The sequence below is a fragment of the Orbicella franksi genome, chromosome 13 (genome assembly GCF_964199315.1).
Source record: "Orbicella franksi chromosome 13, jaOrbFran1.1, whole genome shotgun sequence".
In the NCBI taxonomy this organism is placed as follows: domain Eukaryota; kingdom Metazoa; phylum Cnidaria; class Anthozoa; order Scleractinia; family Merulinidae; genus Orbicella; species Orbicella franksi.
Genome location: NC_138157.1, coordinates 3,410,806 through 3,433,590, shown reverse-complemented (window position 1 = coordinate 3,433,590; position 22,785 = coordinate 3,410,806). Strand labels below are relative to the sequence as shown.

Here is a 22,785-nt window from a genome sequence, read left to right as displayed (position 1 = left end):
TAAAACACATTCCATCGCCGTCACTTCACATTGAACATCGCAAAGCTATATATTTGTTTCAGGTAACTTCTTGCTCTCCTTGTGGTACCATTCTCCTTAGAACAAAACTAATTTGCCCTAAACGCATGCGTAGATTAGTTAGCGTTCGTGGCTTCTATATTAGGTGAAGGATACATTGCATACGGAATCATGCACAAATGTTGAGTGGTTTTCCTTATGGTAGAGCTCAACATGTAAGGCGCATGCGTTCTAGCATCGTTAGTGTTATACACTATTTTTCCACGCGGTATTTTATATATCATGTCATGTGACCAAGAACGGCAGTTAGTTTTCAGGTAGCGCCATTTGTCCCTTTTTATTGAAAAAGTGAAACGTTACTGTGGCTACGTAGCTTTTAGAATTACACACAGGTCGGTTCAACAAATATCATCTGCTGTTTTCAATCTACAATAGTGTGCTTGTCAGGGTTCAAATGTATTGCTTCTCCTTAGCGGCTTGTTTATTTCTTGCCTCAATTGTGTCTGTAAGAGAGACCAAAAAGTTCCCGAGTTAGTGGCTTTAATACTCCGCAAATTGTAAATTTGTAACAAAAGAAACCAGGAAAATGCTCAAATATTGCTGCAGACGCCGTGGCACCTAATGAAAGCGCAAATTAATTTAATCAGTCTTTGAGGAGACTCATTCATATCGGCCAAGTAGCGCTGTTTATCTTCAATACTTTTCGTTGAAATGCTTCTCAGCCATCAATATCGTTGTGTGTTAATTTTGAATTGTTTTATTGTTAACAACAAAGGTGGCAACAGAAAAAGAAAGTGGTATTTCGTGACTATCTGATAATTAAATTAGTTCTTGTTCATCGGTAAAATTTGTATTTTTAGTAAAACAACATCGTTTCTGTTCCGTTTCTTCATCACTACATCAGATGTGTAACTTTCTTTCATTTATCTCCAAAAAACAAGGACATCTTCCGTATGTTTTGGAGAAAACAAGGATTTCATATTACATGCCTTTGCGAGGAAAACAAAAGTATCAAGTTACAAAGTTGGTGTGAGAAGCTAAATTGTCACGTTTGCTGCTTCAGCGTATCATTGAATTTAAAATGAACGAAAATCAACGTAAAACACCAGTAGTAATTAATTTGTGCGTAATTTTTGGACCTTGAATGAAAACACAACCTTGAAACATACACACTGCAAAGGGGAAAAGCTGTAGCAGACTACCAAGGTAGACACAAACCGGAAGTGAACCGGGCAGGGGTGAGTATTTATGGGACTACTGTACCAGAGCTATCAATTGCGCTCTGCACTATCTGAGATTGTCTCACTAGTTTTAGAACAGTGACGGATATTACAAAAACAACAACAAAAAAGATTTAATTCCGCTTAAAATGGTAAAATGCAATTTTTTAATTAAAGGTTCCGTTAAAATACTCGGTTTGTAGTCTGGGCATCATGATCTGTACATATGTAATACTCATAGTTATATAGCTGCGAATATATATATATCGCGGGGTGGCCTTAGTTAAAGAAGCTATGAACCTTAATCACAAGATACTTTCCGAGGATCAAGACTTAAATTAGCAAAACCAGACGACGCCAAAGTGTATTTAAGCTAAATCGGTCTCTGTGATTCAAGCCATTAACTAAATATGTCGCTTGAAATCCTTAAAACGAGCGGCCTTTCCATATAATTGAGCCATTTCATCCCTTTCTAAATTGATATATATGAGCGGCAACTTATGTTCTTTTGTACACTTAAGAGATTAAGTTTAGCTTGATTGTATTCTGAATCGATTTTGAGACGAGCAATTAAAATCCCTTATTCTAGATTTCACCTGTTCGTGAAAAAGTGTTTGCTCGGCTTTGTTCAAACGATTTCTGTTTCAATGCACAAATTTAAGCTGTTTTTAAGGCATCCTCAATCGATTATGATAGAAATTATAAGGCGAATCTTAAACCAACAGAAAATTACTTTCAACTGCCACTAGGTTATCGTACACACAGGAAAAGGGCGATTTCTCAAATATATTTATGTAAAAATGAGTCATTTTCCGAAACTGAAGTTAAATGTAAACCCCGAAATTAAGATTGATTGCAATATACAGGATTGCTGCAATATTTAATGCCATAGAGCGCATTTATTCCAGGATATTGTTATGTTATTTTCCAAGTAATCAATAAGATGGAAAGTCATTGTCATCAGAATTTCTGACGATATGATAAATTTGATTGTAAGCGTCGTGTGATTCCCAAACTATTTATATTCATCTTTTCACGAACATGTTCCTGCCTGCGTTTTATTGATTTGCAAGAAATTATACCCTAACGACGCCGCTTTAAAAAGAAAACATCCGCCCTTCCTTGAGAAAGAAACTTTACGGGGTTCATAAATTTCGAAGAGATCTTACTGCGTCACAGCCGGAAATCTTTATTAACCCGACCGTGACCGAACGGTTTTCTGAAAAAGCTACGAATGGACTATTAACTTTCCAACGGAGTCATCGTTAGTGGAGAGTATAGCTGTTCTGAGGCCAGATCACTGCAAACTTTGCAGGAGAATTTCAAGGGACGGCTGTACACCGATGTCTGTAGAAACTGCTCTCACTACGGCCTTTATGGTTCTAGTTTCTGTAGTTGGAACCGCGGGAAATGCACTGGTCATACTAGCAATCCTTTACAAACGAAGGCTGAGGAATATTCCCAATTATTTCATCCTTGATTTAGCAGTGTGCGACTTGCTGACCGTTTCTTTGGCCGTGCCTTTGCGTCTCGTGGAAGGTTTTCAACCAGGATCAGTTCCTTGCAGTGTAGTGATAGCAGTGACTATTCTTTTCGACGGTTTGTCCAGAATAAACATTATCTTTATTAGCATCGATAGATTGATAGCGGTGAAATTTCCTTTCGCGTACAATGCGCGCATGACTCCAGTAACTGTGGCCATTTTTATCACAAGTGGATGGATAATCATGACATTATTTGCTATTTTACCCATTTTGGGCGTGGGCTTGGCCCCGGCTGAATTGCTACGTCAGAATCAAGGATTGTGCTTCTTTTCCACAAACTTATCAACAGCGTATCTCCTTGTTTTTCTCATCGGCTTTTGTCTGCTGCCATTGGTTTTGGTCACACCAATCAACTGCTTTCTGCTCAAGGTAAGTCACCGACAGATGAGGGTGATACACATACAACATATGCAGCTAGAGAGAACGGCAAATGCATATTCACAGACTGCAAGTGCCTCGAGCTTTGGTGGCAGTGATCAACCGTCGAATGCTCAAGAGCAAAACAAAACATTTGCTTTAAAACAGAGGCGAATTGTACGGATGGTAATAACCTTAGTTGGTTTGTTTGTCATTCTGGTCATCCCTATCACGATAATCGATCTCATGAGCGCGTTTGGAGTGTCAAATGCGCCACCGCTCGTCGCTAAAATAGCTGTTTGTATGATTTACACCAATGCAACTATCAATGTTTTTGTTTACGCGGGTTTCAACGGGGAATTTCGAAGAACTTTTTGTGAAATATTTCGCGCTGTAAAGGCGCGAGTGGTGAGAGTTTTGCCTTGTTTGTAATTAACGTAGTCGAAGTAACTTTGATCTGGATTAAAATTTTTTGAAGGGGAATTTGATATAAGGATCGCTTATCACGATGAAAGAAGCAAGAGAATAGTTAACCGATAAAATAGCTAAAAAGGATTTAAATCTAGGTGCAGGTGCAACTTCTTTTTGAATGTTGCTGATCGTCTATGTGTTTGTATTCAATAAGGCAACCTGAAACTATAATTGGATAATTATGAGACCACTCAGAGCGATCTTTAGACGCACCTCAGTGAATATTCGCCTGTTGTTATTGTAAATCATAATCTTGTGTAAATAAAATATGTTCATTTATTTTCCATTGTCACTCATCTCACACACAAGCGCATTTCGAGTGCAAGCAATACACTGCAGCGCGTCTAATTAGGGGGATAGAAACGTTTCCCGGCTCCCAGTTGAGCAGAGGAGATCGATTTTAAGATTCTTCTCACATGACCAGTTGAAATCTCTCCCTTCTTTTCTGTCAAACAATTGAAACTGACAGTTATGGTGTGGCAGGGTCTTTTCGTTTGCCGCGCCGAAGTTGCGGAACTCAGTGCCAGAGGATTTAAGAAAGCGAAAAGTAGACTGTTTAAAACTAAGCTGAATACTTTTATTTTTTAAGAAAGCTTTTTACTGTATTTTAGTTAGTTGTAATTGTTTGTATATAATAAACTTAGAAATTTGAATTTGTAAAATTACTGTTATGGTTTATTAGTAGTGTTTTCATTCCGAGCTTTCCCCGGACCCAAAGTTGAGCGATTGCCGCAATTATAAGGCGATAAAATAAAGGGAGTTTTCACAAAAAGAACTGACTGAGCTTTAGCTGGTTGCATTAATGAGGGTTGCAAGACAGGGTTCCCGGCATTGTAGTTCTGAGAAAGTAGAAATTGAAACAATCCCAGTTGACGCACTGACAGTTTGAGCACATATAATCGAAGCATACAAGAGATTTTCCCTTTCAAAAAACACGTGTATAAGTGCACATATTCCGTACGAGTGCTGAGAAAATTTTCTGGGTTGCTCAATCAGTCAACCATATGAAAACCATGTAAGTTGAGTCCCAGAATTACGGTGGCCCATAGGGGCAAAACACAACTCAATTTCTCTTCTGAAAAGCAACAATCTTTTGGAGAACACAACAACCTTTTGGAGAACACAACAATATTTTGGAGAACACAACAATCTTTTGGAGAACACAACAATCTTTTAGAGAACACAACAATCTTTTCAAGAACACCACAATCTTTTTCAGAACACAACGAAATTTCCTGATACACAACAATCTTTTTTGAAACACAATAAAATTTTCTGATACACAAACGCAAACTAAAACACAACAAAATTAATTGAAACACAACAAAATTTCAAAGTACTGGTAACTAACCCTGATGCTGAAAGCGACCGGAACCTGAGACTTGCTCTGGTCAACGTCACTGAAAGGTGCCATTTTTGTGCCGTTCATGTGGTGGATTTGATCTGAAATGGCTTCTTCAGGTTCAATAAGCTATAATCCAGAGGAGGAAAGCATAATTTCATATTACTTTTCAAGAGGATATACGTATGAAGTCATCACTGATTTTTTAGCTAAGTTTCATGGCATTACGATGTGTGTACGAACATTGAAAAATAGGTTGAAGCAATTGAACTTAAGGAGAAGATTGCCATCTTTTGATATGGATGTTGTACGGGAACAAATCATGAATGAGCTTAGTGGACCAGGCTGCCAAGGTGGATATAGAAGTATGTGGCATACCCTACGACTAAAAAATATTCAAGTTCCTAGACATGTTGTAGCTGACCTTACGAGGGAAATGGATCTAGAAGGATGTGAGCAGAGAAGGGCAAAAAGCCTTAAAAGAGGAAGTTACTTCTCATCTGGTCCAAAGTACACATGGCACGTCGACGGATACGACAAATTAAAACCTTATGGATTTCCAATACATGGGTGTATCGATGGCTGGAGCCGAAAAATAATGTGGCTAACAGTCACAAAGTCAAACAACCATCCAGAAATTATTGCCAATTTCTATTTGAACTGTGTGGCAGAGCTAGGAGGCTGTCCAGTGAAACTGAGGACTGACTGTGGAACAGAAAATGGCTTGATGGCAGCGATGCAATGTACATTTCAAGAAGATGCAGAAGCGCACAAGTATGGGTCATCTCCGTCGAACCAAAGGATTGAGGGCTGGTGGGCGTTTTACAGAAGAAACAGGTCTGGTTGGTGGATTAACTTCTTTAAAAGCCTCATGGAACAGGAAATCATTAACCCTGGAGGTGAGATTCAAATGGCATGCCTCTGGTTCTGTTTTGCTCAGTTACTTCAAGATGACCTAGACAAAGTTAAACACTGGAACACACATTTAAGAAGGGGCTCTAGGCATGACACTATCAGTGGGAGACCGGATGAACTATTCTTTCTCCCAGAGCTTCATGGAGGAGTAGATGGTCTACTTCACCCGATATTGGATGACGAGATCCAATCTATGAGGGAGAACCTGACCTATGAAGAGGAGGAGAGCATCTACCAAGGGTACTTTGAATATGTACTGGAAAACACCGAGTTGCAGCTGCCCAACAGTATTGAAGAGGGACTCTCTCTGTATAAAGACCTCCTTGAAATTGCTAACATAGATGATGTTTAATGAAGAAGAAAGAGCTGTGCAATATCAGTAGGGGCAGGTTCATACATAAGTGTTCACTTTGATACAGGTCCATTACACCCATGACTGATTTATACCTTGTATTTTCCATTTCAGTACTGTGCAAGTAAAACTTAAAAGGTAGCCATCAGACTCAACGTTAAAATATTTTAATATAATTATTCATCATCAGTGGTTACAAGTACATATCAAAAAGCAGTTGTCTTTTGACAGCAAGTGAAAGTACTCATAGGAACAAAAACGTGATCAGTAAATTTCAACTGGACAATGTCATCAAGATTTAAGTTAATAAACAACTCGGTAATTTGCTTTCTTTCTTTGATTACTAAAGCAATGATATCCACCAATAACGTAAGAACCAAAACAATACCAACACAGGAGCATTCATTACTTATGACCAGGGTTAGAAGGGTTGGCAAAACTCTTACCAGCAGTAATAATTTCTTGGGCACACCAAAAAATACAAACAAACAAATAGACTAACCCCCAACAGGGTTTCTCCCCCTCTCCCTCCCCCCCCCCCCAAAAAGGAAAAGAAAACACCCCATAATTTTGCAGACTGCCTGGTCATAACAAATGAAACACCCCTTACTGTGGAATGAATTGCAACAATATCATTGTGTGATGATTTATGAAAATGTCAACAATCTTAATCCTTTGAGCCCCAGAATCCACATACAAACAATCCTTGCTGATCTCCTTACATTTTCTTCTAAATGGCTCTTTTGTTCTTGTCATTTCTGAAAGTACGGTCGTAAGAACTTCGTTTCTTCAAGGCTTCGTCAAGTATTGCCTCGGCTGAGGCATGTTTCATGACTTTTAGGGGAAGGGACTTGCCTCTCACGGGCTTGAAAACGCCGCACGATAGAGAACCAATCCCGATGGTTATAGTCACAAATTCGTCCATCTTCGCTTTCTTGGACTTGGAATTGAAGGTGGTTTGCGTCTCTTTCGACTTTTGGGATAAAAATTTCTTGAAAGAGGACACTTGACTAGCTGAAGACGAAGATGAACTTACACCGCACTTTGGGCAAAACTTGTGATCTGCTCTTCTCCAACCACCACAACTGTGACAAAACATGGCGGGCAACAGGATAGAGGACAAGTGCAAAGGGTCCTTGTGACCAGAGCTAGTCCCAGGTTCCGGTCGCTTTCAGCATCAGGGTTAGTTACCAGTACTTTGAAATTTTGTTGTGTTTCAATTAATTTTGTTGTGTTTTAGTTTGCGTTTGTGTATCAGAAAATTTTACTGTGTTTCGAAAAAGATTGTTGTGTATCAGGAAATTTCGTTGTGTTCTGAAAAAAATTGTGGTGTTCTCGAAAAGATTGTTGTGTTCTCTAAAAGATTGTTGTGTTCTCCAAAAGATTGTTGTGTTCTCCAAAAGATTGTTGTGTTTCAGAAGAGAAATTGAGTTGTGTTTTGCCCCTATGGGCCACCGTACAGAATCGTTAATTCTATTTTCCCAATATTTTCATTGATAAATGCGTTATAACGGCACTTTCATGATACACATAGCCCCCTACCAGACCTACTGAAGACCACAATGCAAACAATCAGGCCCCCCGAACTGTCTTGGGTTACCTGTGCTGTTGGAGAACTGTACCGGAAAAGAACAATCAATAACTGCGACCAATCACATCCGCGGACCATTCATTCCTAATTAACATGGATTGGAAACATTTACCGAAGTGTAAACTTTTCAACGCTGTTTTCGCCCGATCCTACGCAGTAATTTTGCCTTGAAATGTTTCAAAAGGTAAAGAGCAAGTAAGAAATCGAGTTCATGTTAAGAAACAATTAATTCCTTGCGATTTGAAGCAAGCATTTCGGAACATTGAAGTAAAAATTGTCGATTGATCGTTCTTTTTATGTGCGTAGCAACCTTCGTTAGCAACTGAGCAACTCGATCGGGAAGATTTGTGGACGTCATCAAATTTGGACGGAGAAGAAAACTATGGACTCGAGAAAGTTTTATTTTCATCTTCCAATCACGGGATATATCAAAGAAAATCAGGAGCCGAACTTGAAATTTGAGCGAAAGATCGCGCGCGGTTAGTTCCTTCTTGGTTTCGACTGTACTGTTTGAGTGAACATGGATGAATTTGACGAGAATGGTTGGGCCCACGTTCACCATGCAGCCTACAATGGCTACTATAAGAGTGTTAGTCGCTTCATCAAGTCGCGAGAAGACCAGTTAGAGCTTGAAACTCAAGACGGACAGCAGCTAACTCCCTTTCTCTTGGCGTGCACCAACGGCCATCTTGAAACTGTACAACTTCTCGCAGAAGAGTTTCATGCAAACTTGAAGGCTAAAGATCGGCAATTGTTTGGCGCTGTAGAATTGGCAGCGTTGAAGGATCACATCAATGTTCTGGAGTATCTTTTGAAACTCGATAGCCCTGACCTCGAGGTGTGGAAAAATTTAATTCGTGGCCTATCGGTAAGTGATCTCGAGACATCGTGCGCCAAATCTCTCGTGGAACTCACGACGGAGGAAAATTGTGATCATTTAGAATCGTTCTTGAACGCCGGGGGTGTTCTGGCGATCTTAAATTTGTTGAAAAACTCCTTGTCGAGTGAAGAATCTAAGATCTTTGCTCTCTCGGTATTGTTGAACCTTGTTAGACATGATGCAGGAAAGGAACAGTTGAGCAAAAATCGAGCGGTGCCTCCCATTATCTTGCAACTTAAAGAAACCACGAGAGCTCTGTATCTTCCTGCTACAAGACTGCTGGAAGCACTGGCTTACAGTGAGGAGAATAAAGAGGCTACAGTCAGTAATGGGGGAATCGATTCCCTAGTGCGGTTACTTCGGTACAGTGATGACGAAGAAGTTGTGGAATCAGCATTGAGTACCCTAAGGGTTTTATCCAACTCAAATTCTGAAATACAAACGGCTGTTGGAAGTAATAAGGACATTTGGAAGTCCCTGGTTAGCTTGCTGACTGGAGTTAAAAACAAGCATGTCCTAGCAGCAGTGGCTAAGACAGTGGGTGCCGTTGTCAAGGGGCACACAGCCAATCAGAATGCCTTTGTTGCTGAAAATGGAGTACCACCTTTAATGGAACTAATGCGTTTACGATCAAGAGAGTGTCAGTTTGCTGCTGTTCAAGGAATTCAAGCATTAGCAGAAGGTAATGAAGGCAATCAGAGTACTGTGACGGAACATGGATGTGTAATGATGCTGATGAGACTGTTAAAGCGATCCAGAGCAGCTGATTTAAGAACACTGACTGCTGGAGCTCTTTGGGCCATTGCTGGGGAAAAGAATGCTCAGAGGCGATCTATTGGTGCTGAAATTGGCGTCAACCTCCTAATTGAATTTCTTTCTGAGAATTTACCTCAAAGTCTGCATTTCATTGGATCAGAGGCTCTAGGAGTCCTTGCTGAGGGTGTGAGGAACAAAAGAGATGAAATCGCCAAGGCTAATGGTGTTACACCATTGGTTCGTCTGTTGGGGAAATCAAACACACCAGGATACATCATTCTTAGTGTGCTACGGACATTGCGAGCATTGTGTCTCTGTCTTGGTTTCAGGCCACATGTCCAAAATCAGGATGCTGTTACCAAAGAAGGGGGTCTAAAATTTCTTATCAGGTATATGGTACAAGCAAGGCAAGACATCATCAAGGTAGAGGCAGCTTATACACTGGGCTGTGTTTGTTTGAGTAACAGTGCTAACATGAAAGCAACATTAGATCACAAGGATTTCAGTTTTGTACACATTCTCCGACAGCTTTATGATGAAGATGATGAGGTGCACTTGCTTGCTGGTGCCGCTCTGGCTGTATTTGCTTACAACAATGTTGCAAACCAAAGGAACATTGCTCTGTCAGGGGGAGTGAGGTACCATGCCTTTGTCCCATTTTTGGAATCCAAGAATGAAAAGCAGGCTACTTATGCTGCATTTCAAGTTGTTGTTTTGTCTCGGATCATCCCTGATGAAGACCAATCCTTAACATCAGCGACTGGAATAAAACTGTTAGTTTCACTTCTTGACTCAACAACTGAAGACATTCAAGCTGCTGCAGCAAATTTTATCGGAGGTCTGGCACATACAAGAGCTGGGATTCCAGGTGCCATCATCTCGATAGGAACAATTCCCTTGCTAGGAAAGTTCTTGACATCACAGTATGAAACTGTACAGGCAGCTGCAGCTGTTGCCCTTGGATACCTGAGCTTTGACAGTATAGGCGAGAGACAGCTTCTCAGTGTGTGTCGCCGTGACCCTTTTCTTTATGAAGTGATACAGTTTCACGCAGGAAAAGTGAAACTGTCACCGCAGTTTGTGGAGAGATGGCAGCACTGCAAGAGGATTGGCCTCCCTCCAATAATGTAAGTCAAGTGTTTGTATTTTATGTACATGTTGCATGCAGTCAAACTGCTACCAATTCTGCTTAATGTGGACACAACATACTTGTACATGCAAATGTAATTAACAATGGTAGCATCCAGTTTGAGATGATTCCATAGTTGATGATTTTGTGTATTCTCCTTACCCGTCTGATCAATGTTTTGATATTGTACGGAGAAGTTATTGTTAATCACTGTTGGTATTGTAAAGTCTGCTCCAGCTAATGGTGTGTGCAGGGTCATTTGAGAATTTACATGTATCCTGCTTTCTATAAAGTATTATGTGACAAGGAGTATTATTGCTACTCCCTTTTAATTGCATGCAAGTCAGTCGCAGGACATCCCACGGATTTTGTCAAGATAACAATCTGCTGCAACCTATCTATACTCTTAGGTGGTGAGAGACATTGCGAGAGTGAACCAAGTGTCTTGCCCAAGAACAAATCTTAATGACCAGAGTCAAGGCTAAAACTTGGATTATTAATTTAGAGTCCAGTGAACTAACTATTAGGCCACTTGATTGGTCACTTCTCTGTCTACATTGTACCTTAAAACCCTGACTCAGGAAAAATTATCCTGGATGGCAGGTGCTTGAGTAATAATAGGAAGGTGAAGTGGTGAGGCATGCGCTTGGGTCTTCTCACTCTTGCATGCTGTTCCAACGTGTTTTCTCTTATTACTTAAAGGGCCATTGTCATGATAAAGTGCATGTGCAGTCTTGATTGACACCAATTTTTTCAACCAATAGAAATCATAATACTATCACAGCTTGGAATTTCATGTGCCTTTTGAAAATCTCTTTATCTGCTGGCTTTTGGCATTTTGTTTGTAAAAAATATTCATTGTGTTTACATGTATGTTGTGTGTGTTGAATACAAGCACATATATGCTTTACTCTCTTCCAACTTGCATGCACATCTGCAGCTATACAAAATTTCCGATGTTCGTCCTCCCATCTTTTCTTTCAAAACAAAACGGCTATGGGGTGAAAGTAGCTTTTGTCTCTAGCCGCTTTGACCACCCCCCCCCCCCCCAGAAGGGGTGGCAAATGGTCCTTCAAAAACCATGGGTCTCGCAAAATTTGTGCTGAATTTCACGGGTCTCGCAGTCTCGTTTTTTCGGTGGTTATGTGCATCTTGCAGTCTTGATTTTTTTCACAAAGGTGTCTTGCAGTCTAAGGCTAAGAAAGTCGCGAAGTAATGATTTGTTTATATTTTCTTTTATATAAGCTTAAATGACCTCTGAACGTCTCAGAACCTGGACTTCTCAAACTCACATTTAAAACACTTTAAAGTCTCGGTCACGCAATTGATAAAGTCAAAAGGTCTCAGGCTCACAAAGAAAAACGCTTTTCTCACCTTCTTGCCAAGTCTCGCATTTACCATTCACCAGCCCCCCCACAGGACATCTTATTTCTCGATGGTATTTGACTCAAAACACAGAATATGCTGTTTAAATCTTTTATGGATGACTAAACAGTTCTTCAGTATTGATATTACTATGTTTACACACCTCGCAAGGTCGATGGAGAAGGATTTTTCTCACAAATATTAACTTTGAAAACTGTTCTGTTGAATAATAAATCAAACTGCTGTACTTGCGTAGAAGGATGTCAAATGCCCTTTAAGGACATTCGTGCAAAAATTGTCCAACATTGATTTTTTTCTGAGACATTTACCACTGTTAGATGATGAGTTAGTTATGTCAGAAATGTAAAAAAAAAAAAAAAAAATGGGGGGTCACCGACTTTGTTTTGGAGAGAACATGCCCAGAGCACCCTAAATCTGAAAAAATCGGACTTCGCCAGCGAATAAGGCCACAGTGTCTGTAAGCCCAAAAATATTGCAGTTAGATCTTTGACGTGAAATGTTCTCTACAAAATATTGTTTAAGTGGACCTATCAAGTGAATTTAGTCATCTGGTGAGGTTCCTTAAAGAACAAGTTCGCATTTAGCGACCACAGTTTCCCGTGCCTTGTAGCTGCAAGATGGCAGGATTCGATGTCACGTGGACAGAAATCTTTAATTTTTTTAACTTCCCACTTTGATTTTTTGTTCATGTTTGGACAATGTGGAAATAACTGTAAGTAAAATCTGTTTCTGGAAAGAAAAGTAGGGGTCACTGAATGTCCAATATCGCTAAATTCAGGCGAAGCTATAGCAATAGCTGTCTGCCCTGTCATTGTTCATTTTGTTACTTAGCGCGTGCTGTCATGCATGATGTGCTTAAGTGCCTACTAAGCCGCCTAAAAGAGCTATGAATGCATTTTCAGGTACAATTTTGTACTCACTATGAGTTCCATTTGTTATGTCTCCATTGCATTGGAGGCATGTTAGAATTTTTGTTACATTTGTAAATTTTATATAAAGATACATGTATTAATTTAACAAATCAACTTGGTAAAAAAGTGCTACATTTCATTCCCTTTGTAGGAAAAAACCTGATCAGTTCATGTCTGTGGGAAAGAAGATGGTAACAGCTCATTTTGCTCTTGATGCAGAACAGACATTTACTGTTGCAAGCACTAATGAATCACCTGCAGGAATGGCCTCAGATGGAGTGCTGGAACGAAAAATATCTGCAGCAACAAGTATGAGGACTGGGACAATTCTTAGACTTCCAATAGCGTAATTTGGATTTAGTCAGAGATAGTCTAAGTCTTAAAAATTTTAAAACAGTATGTAACGGGTTTGACATGCAGTTATCTACTGCTATGTCCATGGAAAGTGTTATGTGCTGAGATGATTCAGTTGAACGATGGTTGTGTTTTTGAGTTTGATACTAGAGTGTATGTTGAAAGAGAATTCTTTTGTAGTTTTATTTAATAAGTTCATTAAGGTGTATAATTTTAACAATGATGCTCGAATCGGAGCGAGTTAGTGACATAGTAGATTGTGTTCATGTTTATTCCAGTATATGTGTGTGTCTGTTGTGTGCTTAAATTCCTGTTACTGCATGTAACTACATTTTTTTAGTTATAAATTACATGTATATAAATGCAGTCGTGTAGATTCTGCAAATACTCTGAAGGGTTAGCAAAATCTTCTCATGTTTTAGGACAGGAGTAAACTGTTTTTGTATAGGTATGAGCATGAAAGAAGTGAAAGCTATGTACAGTACTGTTGTGCATTTGAGATCGTTTTAGTTATTTACACTTGAAAATACTGATAGTTAATACCTGTACATGTTTTATGACAAGTGTATGATTTTGGTTTCTTTATTTATAAAGTACAGATGTTTGACATTAATTTTTTTAAAAAAAATGATGAAATATGAAAACACCCGGCACAGTTCTTGATGAAACATTGAAATTAATGACTCAAAGCATGGTAACCTAATTACCTGTGAGACTTCTCAACATCTGACAGTTTCTCAACTGACCATAAACTCATATTATTACATAATTACTGCAATGTTAAACTCATGGCCAATTGATGAGGTTGGGAAAGGTGCCTTAGGAATGGTGGAGCCGAGATATGAGCCTCGAGCAGAGCATGCAGGTATCCACGGCAACCCTGAGAGCGGCAACCACCAGGCACTGTCACACTGACAGAGTCAGTGGAGGTACTTACCAACCCATGTACTTTCCGTCACCAGCCAAAGGGAGGGAGGTAAGGAAGCAAAAGCACTCCACAGGCACAAATGGCACTCAAAGGCAAACTGCACATTCTACGGTGGCCCATAGGGGCAAAACACAACTCAATTTCTCTTCTGAAACACAACAATCTTTTGGAGAACACAACAATCTTTTAGAGAACACAACAATCTTTTCGAGAACACCACAATTTTTTTCAGAACACAACGAAATTTCCTGATACACAACAATCTTTTTCGAAACACAGTAAAATTTTCTGATACACAAACGCAAACTTAAACACAACAAAATTTCAAAGTACTGGTAACTAACCCTGATGCTGAAAGCGACCGGAACCTGGGACTAGCTCTGGTCACAAGGACCCTTTGCACTTGTCCTCTATCCTGTTGCCCGCCATGTTTTGTCACAGTTGTGGTGGTTGGAGAAGAGCAGATCACAAGTTTTGCCCAAAGTGCGGTGTGAGTTCATCTTCGTCTTCAGCTAGTCAAGTGTCCTCTTTCAAGAAATTTTTATCCCAAAAGTCGAAAGAGACGCAAACCACCTTCAATTCCAAGTCCAAGAAAGCGAAGATGGACGAATTTGTAACTATAACCATTGGCATTGGTTCTCTATCATGCGGCGTTTTCAAGCCCGTGAGAGGCAAGTCCCTTCCCCTAAAAGTCATGAAACATGCCTCAGCCGAGGCAATACTTGACGAAGCCTTGAAGAAACGAAGTTCTTACGACCGTACTTTCAGAAATGACAAGAACAAAAGAGCCATTTAGAAGAAAATGTAAGGAGATCAGCAAGGATTGTTTGTATGTGGATTCTGGGGCTCAAAGGATTAAGATTGTTGACATTTTCATAAATCATCACACAATGATATTGTTGCAATTCATTCCACAGTAAGGGGTGTTTCATTTGTTATGACCAGGCAGTCTGCAAAATTATGGGGTGTTTTCTTTTCCTTTTTGGGGGGGGGGGGGGGAGAGGGGGAGAAACCCTGTTGGGGGTTAGTCTATTTGTTTGTTTGTATTTTTTGGTGTGCCCAAGAAATTATTACTGCTGGTAAGAGTTTTGCCAACCCTTCTAACCCTGGTCATAAGTAATGAATGCTCCTGTGTTGGTATTGTTTTGGTTCTTACGTTATTGGTGGATATCATTGCTTTAGTAATCAAAGAAAGAAAGCAAATTACCGAGTTGTTTATTAACTTAAATCTTGATGACATTGTCCAGTTGAAATTTACTGATCACGTTTTTGTTCCTATGAGTACTTTCACTTGCTGTCAAAAGACAACTGCTTTTTGATATGTACTTGTAACCACTGATGATGAATAATTATATTAAAATATTTTAACGTTGAGTCTGATGGCTACCTTTTAAGTTTTACTTGCACAGTACTGAAATGGAAAATACAAGGTATAAATCAGTCATGGGTGTAATGGACCTGTATCAAAGTGAACACTTATGTATGAACCTGCCCCTACTGATATTGCACAGCTCTTTCTTCTTCATTAAACATCATCTATGTTAGCAATTTCAAGGAGGTCTTTATACAGAGAGAGTCCCTCTTCAATACTGTTGGGCAGCTGCAACTCGGTGTTTTCCAGTACATATTCAAAGTACCCTTGGTAGATGCTCTCCTCCTCTTCATAGGTCAGGTTCTCCCTCATAGATTGGATCTCGTCATCCAATATCGGGTGAAGTAGACCATCTACTCCTCCATGAAGCTCTGGGAGAAAGAATAGTTCATCCGGTCTCCCACTGATAGTGTCATGCCTAGAGCCCCTTCTTAAATGTGTGTTCCAGTGTTTAACTTTGTCTAGGTCATCTTGAAGTAACTGAGCAAAACAGAACCAGAGGCATGCCATTTGAATCTCATCTCCAGGGTTAATGATTTCCTGTTCCATAAGGCTTTTAAAGAAGTTAATCCACCAACCAGACCTGTTTCTTCTGTAAAACGCCCACCAGCCCTCAATCCTTTGGTTCGACGGAGATGACCCATACTTGTGCGCTTCTGCATCTTCTTGAAATGTACATTGCATCGCTGCCATCAAGCCATTTTCTGTTCCACAGTCAGTCCTCAGTTTCACTGGACAGCCTCCTAGCTCTGCCACACAGTTCAAATAGAAATTGGCAATAATTTCTGGATGGTTGTTTGACTTTGTGACTGTTAGCCACATTATTTTTCGGCTCCAGCCATCGATACACCCATGTATTGGAAATCCATAAGGTTTTAATTTGTCGTATCCGTCGACGTGCCATGTGTACTTTGGGCCAGATGAGAAGTAACTTCTTCTTTTAAGGCTTTTTGCCCTTCTCTGCTCACATCCTTCTAGATCCATTTCCCTCGTAAGGTCAGCTACAACATGTCTAGGAACTTGAATATTTTTTAGTCGTAGGGTATGCCACATACTTCTATATCCACCTTGGCAGCCTGGGCTACTAAGCTCATTCATGATTTGTTCCCGTACAACATCCATATCAAAAGATGGCAATCTTCTCCTTAAGTTCAATTGCTTCAACCTATTTTTCAATGTTCGTACACACATCGTAATGCCATGAAACTTAGCTAAAAAATCAGTGATGACTTCATACGTATATCCTCTTGAAAAGTAATATGAAATTATGCTTTCCTCCTCTGGATTATAGCTTATTGAACCTGAAGAAGCCATTTCAGATCAAATCCACCACATGAACGGCACAAAAATGGCACCTTTCAGTGACGTTGACCAGAGCAAGTCTCAGGTTCCGGTCGCTTTCAGCATCAGGGTTAGTTACCAGTACTTTGAAATTTTGTTGTGTTTCAATTAATTTTGTTGTGTTTTAGTTTGCGTTTGTGTATCAGAAAATTTTATTGTGTTTCAAAAAAGATTGTTGTGTATCAGGAAATTTCGTTGTGTTCTGAAAAAGATTGTGGTGTTCTTGAAAAGATTGTTGTGTTCTCTAAAAGATTGTTGTGTTCTCCAAAAGATTGTTGTGTTCTCCAAAAGATTGTTGTGTTCTCCAAAAGATCGTTGTGTTCTCCAAAAGATTGTTGTGTTCTCCAAAAGATTGTTGCTTTTCAGAAGAGAAATTGAGTTGTGTTTTGCCCCTATGGGCCACCGTAACATTCTCACACAGCTGGCAAGCAAAACACGTAAGCCCTGCAAAAACCTGTATGAGACCCCACCGAGCATGATTGCCCTGGAGACCGCAGGCCAGCATTGGCTCCACTCAAACTTTGTCTAAATTACATTTAACCCCATTACAAATTGGGTGTGCACATTTGTTATCTTTATACACATAAATTATTGTACATGTAATTACATGTAGTGCCTTACAAGAAAAAAAAAAGATGAATTGATCTGTAGATACAGGCATGTTAACTTAACAAATAATTTATTAGTAAAGAGATTAATTTTGAACAGTGCTGTTTGTTACAATCAGGATCCTCCACAGAAATAATACATAATTGTCTTTGAATAATATTTTTTATAAGAGAAAAACAACTTTTTTTCAATCTGTCTACGGTGCTGTCTACTTTGTGGCTGGCCCTGGTAACCCTGACAGCTCACTAATCCTTTGACAGGTCTCTTGAAGACAAGAATGCAACACTCATCTGTTGATTTAGTAGATCATATATATTTCAGGGCAAATTTGTTAATCCCAATAAATTTTTGTTCAGTTCTATCATTGTCGCCATCAACGGGATGACAGTATTTTCCCAGACAGTACTGCTTGGATGTCCTTTGATGTTCCATGCTTGTCAAAATCCTTCAAAATTAGATGGCAGTGTTTTAAGCTGATCTTGTTACATGTACCAGTACCTCAAACTGTGGTTTGAAATCCTTACACCTTAAATGACACCTACATTAGGTAAAGGTGACATCTTAAAACATGCTGTAGATCGGCTCACGACCTTAGTGACGTACTGCAAGGCACTGGTTCACAACTTCTAACAAATGCGTGTTTTCCAAAGCAGCAGCTACTCTTTCTTTATCAGCCAACTGTTTGTTTACTGTGGAGGAAGCAGATGAGAAATTCTGTTACTATCACTAGAAATCTGTTCAAGTTTCAGATCTAATACTTGAAAATGATATGCTGTGATTACTATTACTGCACAAAGAGAAATATTCTAAGTAAGTGTTTTTGTATAATTCAATTTTCCCATGGGTGTCACAGCAAAAACTAAAACTCAAGCTAGCACAAAGCCAACACGTGGCAACGTAACATCAACACACAGCAACACAAAACCACCTCAATTCAAAACAAAACTAACGCACTGCAAAACAAAGAAATGTTAAATCGAGGCAGAAGTGAAATAAGTACACTGATAAGCAGACCATTGCTATCCATAATATTCTTTACTGAAATAAATTTAACATGACACCTTCAGGTCATGTGTAGTTGCTCTATCTGTCGTATCCAAAACTTTGTAGCGTAGATCTTCCCCTCCCATTCATTAGAACAAGGTATCTCGCCTACCTCTAAATTGATCCAAATAAACAAACAAGACCCCAGCCAAGCCTCAATCTGAGTGGACCACTAGATCTAGAAATACTGCAAATCCCTCACACTAAATTATGACAAGAAGAGTCTCATTTTCCATACAGGAGACTTGCAGCAACACTGCGTGAACAAGAGAAGATAACATAAAGAGAGAAAAGAGCTAAGAACAGAAATGTGTATTACCTGCATCTTCTGAGGCATGCGTGCCAGGTGTTATGCTGATATCAACCTGTGAAAAACAAAACAACAAAAAAAGAAAAAAAATTGTGAACATGTAGTATGGGATCCACAAACAGTCATATATTTCAGCTGTATGTACAACTTATGTATTACCCCAGGCTTGAGTGACCATTCTCTCTGATTTCTGGTTGAAAAGTAGAAGAGTGTGTAATTTCTCCTGAGCAGTACCTGATAATTAAACTTAGGAGGTATACACCTGATTGAAAAACATTGTTGGATGAAAAGTGTAAAGCATAAATGATACAACTTCATAGAGTTATGGGAAGACTGAACAAGCCTGTGCATAATCATGAATATACAAGATTGTTTCCTTGTGACATTTAAATGATCACAGATCACAGTGATTTAGAAAAACATGGAAACTGCACATGCCTTCCAAGTTAGAAGACAAAGGAAACTTTACATTTACAGAAAATGCGAGCAGTCCTGCAGTTTCTTCAATACCATAGCTAAGGTAGCAATAATGTCATACAACCTGCATTTTGATCTCGTAAAATGTTTTTTTTTTACCACAATTATTACTAATCTCGCAATCTGATTGGCTAATTTGCCATGATTGTTGATAAGAGTGTCTAGACAACACTGCTCGTGTCAATGTGTCACCCAATAACTTTCTCAACTCGTGCTCTGAAAAAAACATTTTCTTTGATGTTGATATTGTGGTAAAAAACAAATTGAAATGTGGTTTAGCGTGGTCTGTACTCTTATTGACAATGATACGCGTCATCACAGTGGTCAAAATTTGTTGTGGACTCATGAGGCATTGCTAAGAGTACAGACCACATTAAACCACATTTGATTTGTTAAATGGGATGTACACAGTGCGCAAAAAGGCAAATTAGTACTAGATTGCAAGTTTCCCAGAAAACCACTGTGTCGTTCATGGTTTATAACGTTTTTTCAATTACGGTGTATATACGTGTAAAAAACTACTACAAATCCTGACAACCAGAATTAACTGCGATTAAATCAAAATACCTTGAATCTGTCGGGCAGTGACCTTAGAAGCTGTACTCGTATTGCTAATCCAATGAGGGTTGCCATACTGCAATGAGGAATTGTCGGTGTGAACTGGATTTTAACATAATTGTTTGTGTCATCCACTTCCACTAATGACTGCTCAACAACATTCAACTGTTCCAGTGTGAGTGGATGCTCTGGATCATTGATGGAACGAATCAAATGTTCACCAGTTAAAGAAAACTAATAATAATAATAATAATAATAATAATAATAATAATAATAATAATAATAATAATAATAATAATCGATATTTAAACAGGGTGACCCCTTCAGTCGCAGGACTGGTATCAACGGGGGCCCTGTATAACGTAAAATAAAAAGAGCATGTATAAATAATATATATCTATAAAAAAACTAACTACTTTAAAAGATACGCTGAAAAAATTTAAAAGCTTAAAAAGGTAATAGCGTTCTCATAAAAATTGGATATCGAATTGAAAATGTTCTAAAAAATAACCTAAGAAAAAAAATCGGAGATAGCCTTGAAACGTTCCTTAGGTGGCAAAATCTTTATGTTCGTTGGAAGGCTATTAAATGTGCATGCACCATGATAATAAAAAGACTTTTTAGCGACATCTAAATGAAATTTAGGAACTACTATGTACTTGTCTGTAAATCATTTAATTTAGCAATGCTAGCTCACACTGGGTGGACAGCACTCCTTAGTGCTTTACAGGACAGCAAAACCTGTAGTAAGCAGACACCCACAGACCCTCACTTGTGTCCGCTTAATACTGAGCTGTTGACTCAGTTTGTCAAAAACAATTCTGTACAAGAAAAAAGGGAGAAGTGACTAACCTCTTACAAGTGGGTTGGCGAATTTTCCTTCAAAAACCATGGGTCTCAGAATTTTCATTGAATTTTACAAGTCTCACAGTCTTGTTTTTTTTTTTTTTTAGCAGTTCTGTGCTTCTCACAGTCAAATTTTTCCACAAAGCTGTCTCACAGTCTTGTATTTTTGCAAGGCTAAGAAAGTCTGAAAGTACTGATTTGTTTGTTTATTTAAACGCTAGTCTCGCCTTCTCACAAAGTCTCTCATTTACCATTCTCCACCCCTAGAACTAGGATAGCCCTCTTTAATTTGGGGCCAGACGTAAGTACATTTTTTGTTGTACCATCCACATGTACATGTAAACAGCAAAATCAGTGATGCTGATTCCCAGATATCTGCATCTGCCAGTTAAACAAACAATCAAGACAGCACCTGTCTTATCAACCTCAGCAATGCAGTGGACACATATCTCTACACCAACTGCTCATGCAGAATTTATAGCGATTGGAATGCACCAGCAGTTCCCACACCCGCTCTGCACGCGGAACGAATCGGGAAAGTATTGTCCCGAGACAGTTGTTAGGTTGAGATAGAAAGAATGTTGTTCGTCTACCAGGAAGGAATGAGATGAGAAAAATCTGAACGACAGTTTCCACTAGGTTCAGTATGAAAATACATGTAAGCTTACTGTACGCAAACAAGACTTGTACAAAATGACAAATGACAACCATTAAATTGAAAATTGAAGCAATTGCTTAGTAAAGGATATCAAATACTTCTCTTTCATCGATCTTATCTACTACCTCCTCATCCTGTTCTTCGGGGAGAACATCTCGCTCTTTTTTCTGTTGGAAAATGGTAGGGTTTGCATTCTCCAAAGTTGTCGCCATTTTGCCATTCAATCACGATTAGAATGATGGGAAATTCTAGCCTTAGTTCCAGCTTTCCTCTGATGCTCATGCAACGCCTGCTTGATATTGCATGTGTTTTCTCGAGTGATCTCGGCGCGAAAACGAGATGTCTGCTCAGTGCCAGAAGGTCAAGAGGTAAGTAAAATTATTTTGGTCTGTTTAACCGTAGCTTTCTCGAGTTGTTTGTTGTTTTGAGGAATGATGAGAGGTAAATTGGAGACTTTGCGAGATGGCGATACAAGGGTTTTCGTTTCTAGCCTGATTTTTTCGATTTTAAAAAAATCGAAACTGCGAGACGCACATAACCGCTAAAAAACCGTAAAAAACCGAGACAAGAGACCCGTGAAATTCGACGAAAATTTTGCGAAACCCACAGTTTTTGAAGGACGATCTCTGCGCCACCTCTATTTGTTATGTTTTGTTTATAAATACGGTGTCGATACGATGAGTAAATACTGTCAACTGTGGGTGCGAAATAGGCACTAGATATCAAGCGTTTCTTTGCTTTTAATCACGATAGAGTAGCGGTTTATTACGGTATACACATATTTTTCAGAGTATAACTATAAATCGTAAAATGATGTTGTTGATCCCTGTATACATACAGTTCTTGGCCTACTTGGTCTAGGCATAGTTAATAGAGGGGAGTGGTTACGAAGCCGGGCAAACATCAAAGGAGCAAACAAAGATGCCAAGATTTATGTTTGAAGGTCCATGATCATGCACAATCTTTTGTTTTGCATTCCATACAGAATGCATAAATTATGTAACCAAAATGTTTCGATTGGTTAGTTCCTCGGTCAGTAGTAAACAACTATTGTGTTTTGGGCATGGTCAAGGCCAAAAAGAGAAAAAAAAAAACATACAACAAAGAACTTTGTCGAGTTTCATAACCATTCCCCTTTATTGACTATGGTCTAGGTTAGCTGAGACTAATTTTGAATACTGATATCATATGACAGACCTTGCTTTCAAATTATTGATTTCTCTTTTTCTTTTGTTTAATTTGCTTATTTTTCCACTAAGTGCCTATTCAATTTAAGCTATCATTAAAATGAGCCTGCTTGAATAGTAAATGCAGCTTTTTAGTTCCAGCAGCAGTTATCCTTTGTGAAAAATAAGTTTACATTAAAGTGATATAGTTATACACACACACACACACACACATACACACACACATTTA

The 22,785-nt window shown here is 39.0% G+C and overlaps 5 protein-coding genes across 6 annotated transcripts; 3 read left to right on the top strand and 2 right to left on the bottom strand.

The window, feature by feature from the left end:
- Nucleotides 1–2,004: 2,004 nt before the first annotated feature.
- LOC145464886 (D(1A) dopamine receptor-like) lies at nt 2,005–3,986 on the top strand. Its single transcript, XM_081448688.1, has one exon. The coding sequence runs from the start codon at nt 2,582–2,584 to the stop codon at nt 3,569–3,571; it is 990 nt and encodes a 329-aa protein (XP_081304814.1). The 5' UTR covers nt 2,005–2,581; the 3' UTR covers nt 3,572–3,986.
- A 722-nt stretch (nt 3,987–4,708) lies between these two features.
- LOC145464885 (uncharacterized) lies at nt 4,709–6,742 on the top strand. The gene has a single exon (XM_081448687.1). The coding sequence runs from the start codon at nt 5,059–5,061 to the stop codon at nt 6,217–6,219; it is 1,161 nt and encodes a 386-aa protein (XP_081304813.1). The 5' UTR covers nt 4,709–5,058; the 3' UTR covers nt 6,220–6,742.
- Nucleotides 6,743–6,765: 23 nt separating this feature from the next.
- On the top strand, nt 6,766–13,889 carry LOC145464882 (ankyrin and armadillo repeat-containing protein-like). Of its 2 annotated transcripts, XM_081448684.1 has the most exons (3): nt 6,766–7,994; nt 8,117–10,573; nt 13,024–13,889. In XM_081448684.1, the coding sequence occupies exons 2-3, from the start codon at nt 8,331–8,333 to the stop codon at nt 13,220–13,222; spliced, it is 2,442 nt and encodes an 813-aa protein (XP_081304810.1). In that variant the 5' UTR covers nt 6,766–7,994; nt 8,117–8,330; the 3' UTR covers nt 13,223–13,889. The 2 variants fall into 2 exon arrangements, with proteins under 2 accessions (XP_081304810.1, XP_081304809.1); XM_081448683.1 differs by having other exon boundaries at nt 6,766–10,573.
- Nucleotides 13,890–14,026: 137 nt separating this feature from the next.
- On the bottom strand, nt 14,027–22,693 carry LOC145464884 (cytosolic iron-sulfur assembly component 2B-like). Its single transcript, XM_081448686.1, has 5 exons — nt 21,461–22,693; nt 19,875–20,080; nt 18,840–18,885; nt 17,271–18,165; nt 14,027–14,251 (listed from the first exon to the last, which is right to left on the bottom strand). The coding sequence occupies exons 1-4, from the start codon at nt 21,579–21,581 to the stop codon at nt 18,068–18,070; spliced, it is 471 nt and encodes a 156-aa protein (XP_081304812.1). The 5' UTR covers nt 21,582–22,693; the 3' UTR covers nt 14,027–14,251; nt 17,271–18,067.
- Nucleotides 14,280–17,271, bottom strand: LOC145464883 (uncharacterized). The gene has a single exon (XM_081448685.1). It carries the CDS (start codon nt 16,838–16,840, stop codon nt 15,680–15,682), a length of 1,161 nt encoding a protein of 386 aa, XP_081304811.1. The 5' UTR covers nt 16,841–17,271; the 3' UTR covers nt 14,280–15,679.
- Nucleotides 22,694–22,785: the final 92 nt, after the last annotated feature.

Excerpts from the sequence above, each read along its gene's own strand:
- LOC145464884 (XM_081448686.1), bottom strand. The coding sequence starts at position 21,581 with ATGGCGACAACTTTGGAGAATGCAAACCCTACCATTTTCCAACAGAAA. Across the intron at positions 18,886-19,874 it reads CACTGCCCGACAGATTCAAG|GTTGATATCAGCATAACACC; the intron begins GTATTTTGATTT and ends TGTTTTTCACAG. Across the intron at positions 18,166-18,839 it reads GCATGCCTCAGAAGATGCAG|TAAACAAACAGTTGGCTGAT; the intron begins GTAATACACATT and ends CTTCCTCCACAG.
- LOC145464885 (XM_081448687.1), top strand. The coding sequence starts at position 5,059 with ATGGCTTCTTCAGGTTCAATAAGCTATAATCCAGAGGAGGAAAGCATA.
- LOC145464883 (XM_081448685.1), bottom strand. The coding sequence starts at position 16,840 with ATGGCTTCTTCAGGTTCAATAAGCTATAATCCAGAGGAGGAAAGCATA.
- LOC145464886 (XM_081448688.1), top strand. The coding sequence starts at position 2,582 with ATGTCTGTAGAAACTGCTCTCACTACGGCCTTTATGGTTCTAGTTTCT.
- LOC145464882 (XM_081448684.1), top strand. The coding sequence starts at position 8,331 with ATGGATGAATTTGACGAGAATGGTTGGGCCCACGTTCACCATGCAGCC. Across the intron at positions 10,574-13,023 it reads ATTGGCCTCCCTCCAATAAT|GAAAAAACCTGATCAGTTCA; the intron begins GTAAGTCAAGTG and ends TTCCCTTTGTAG.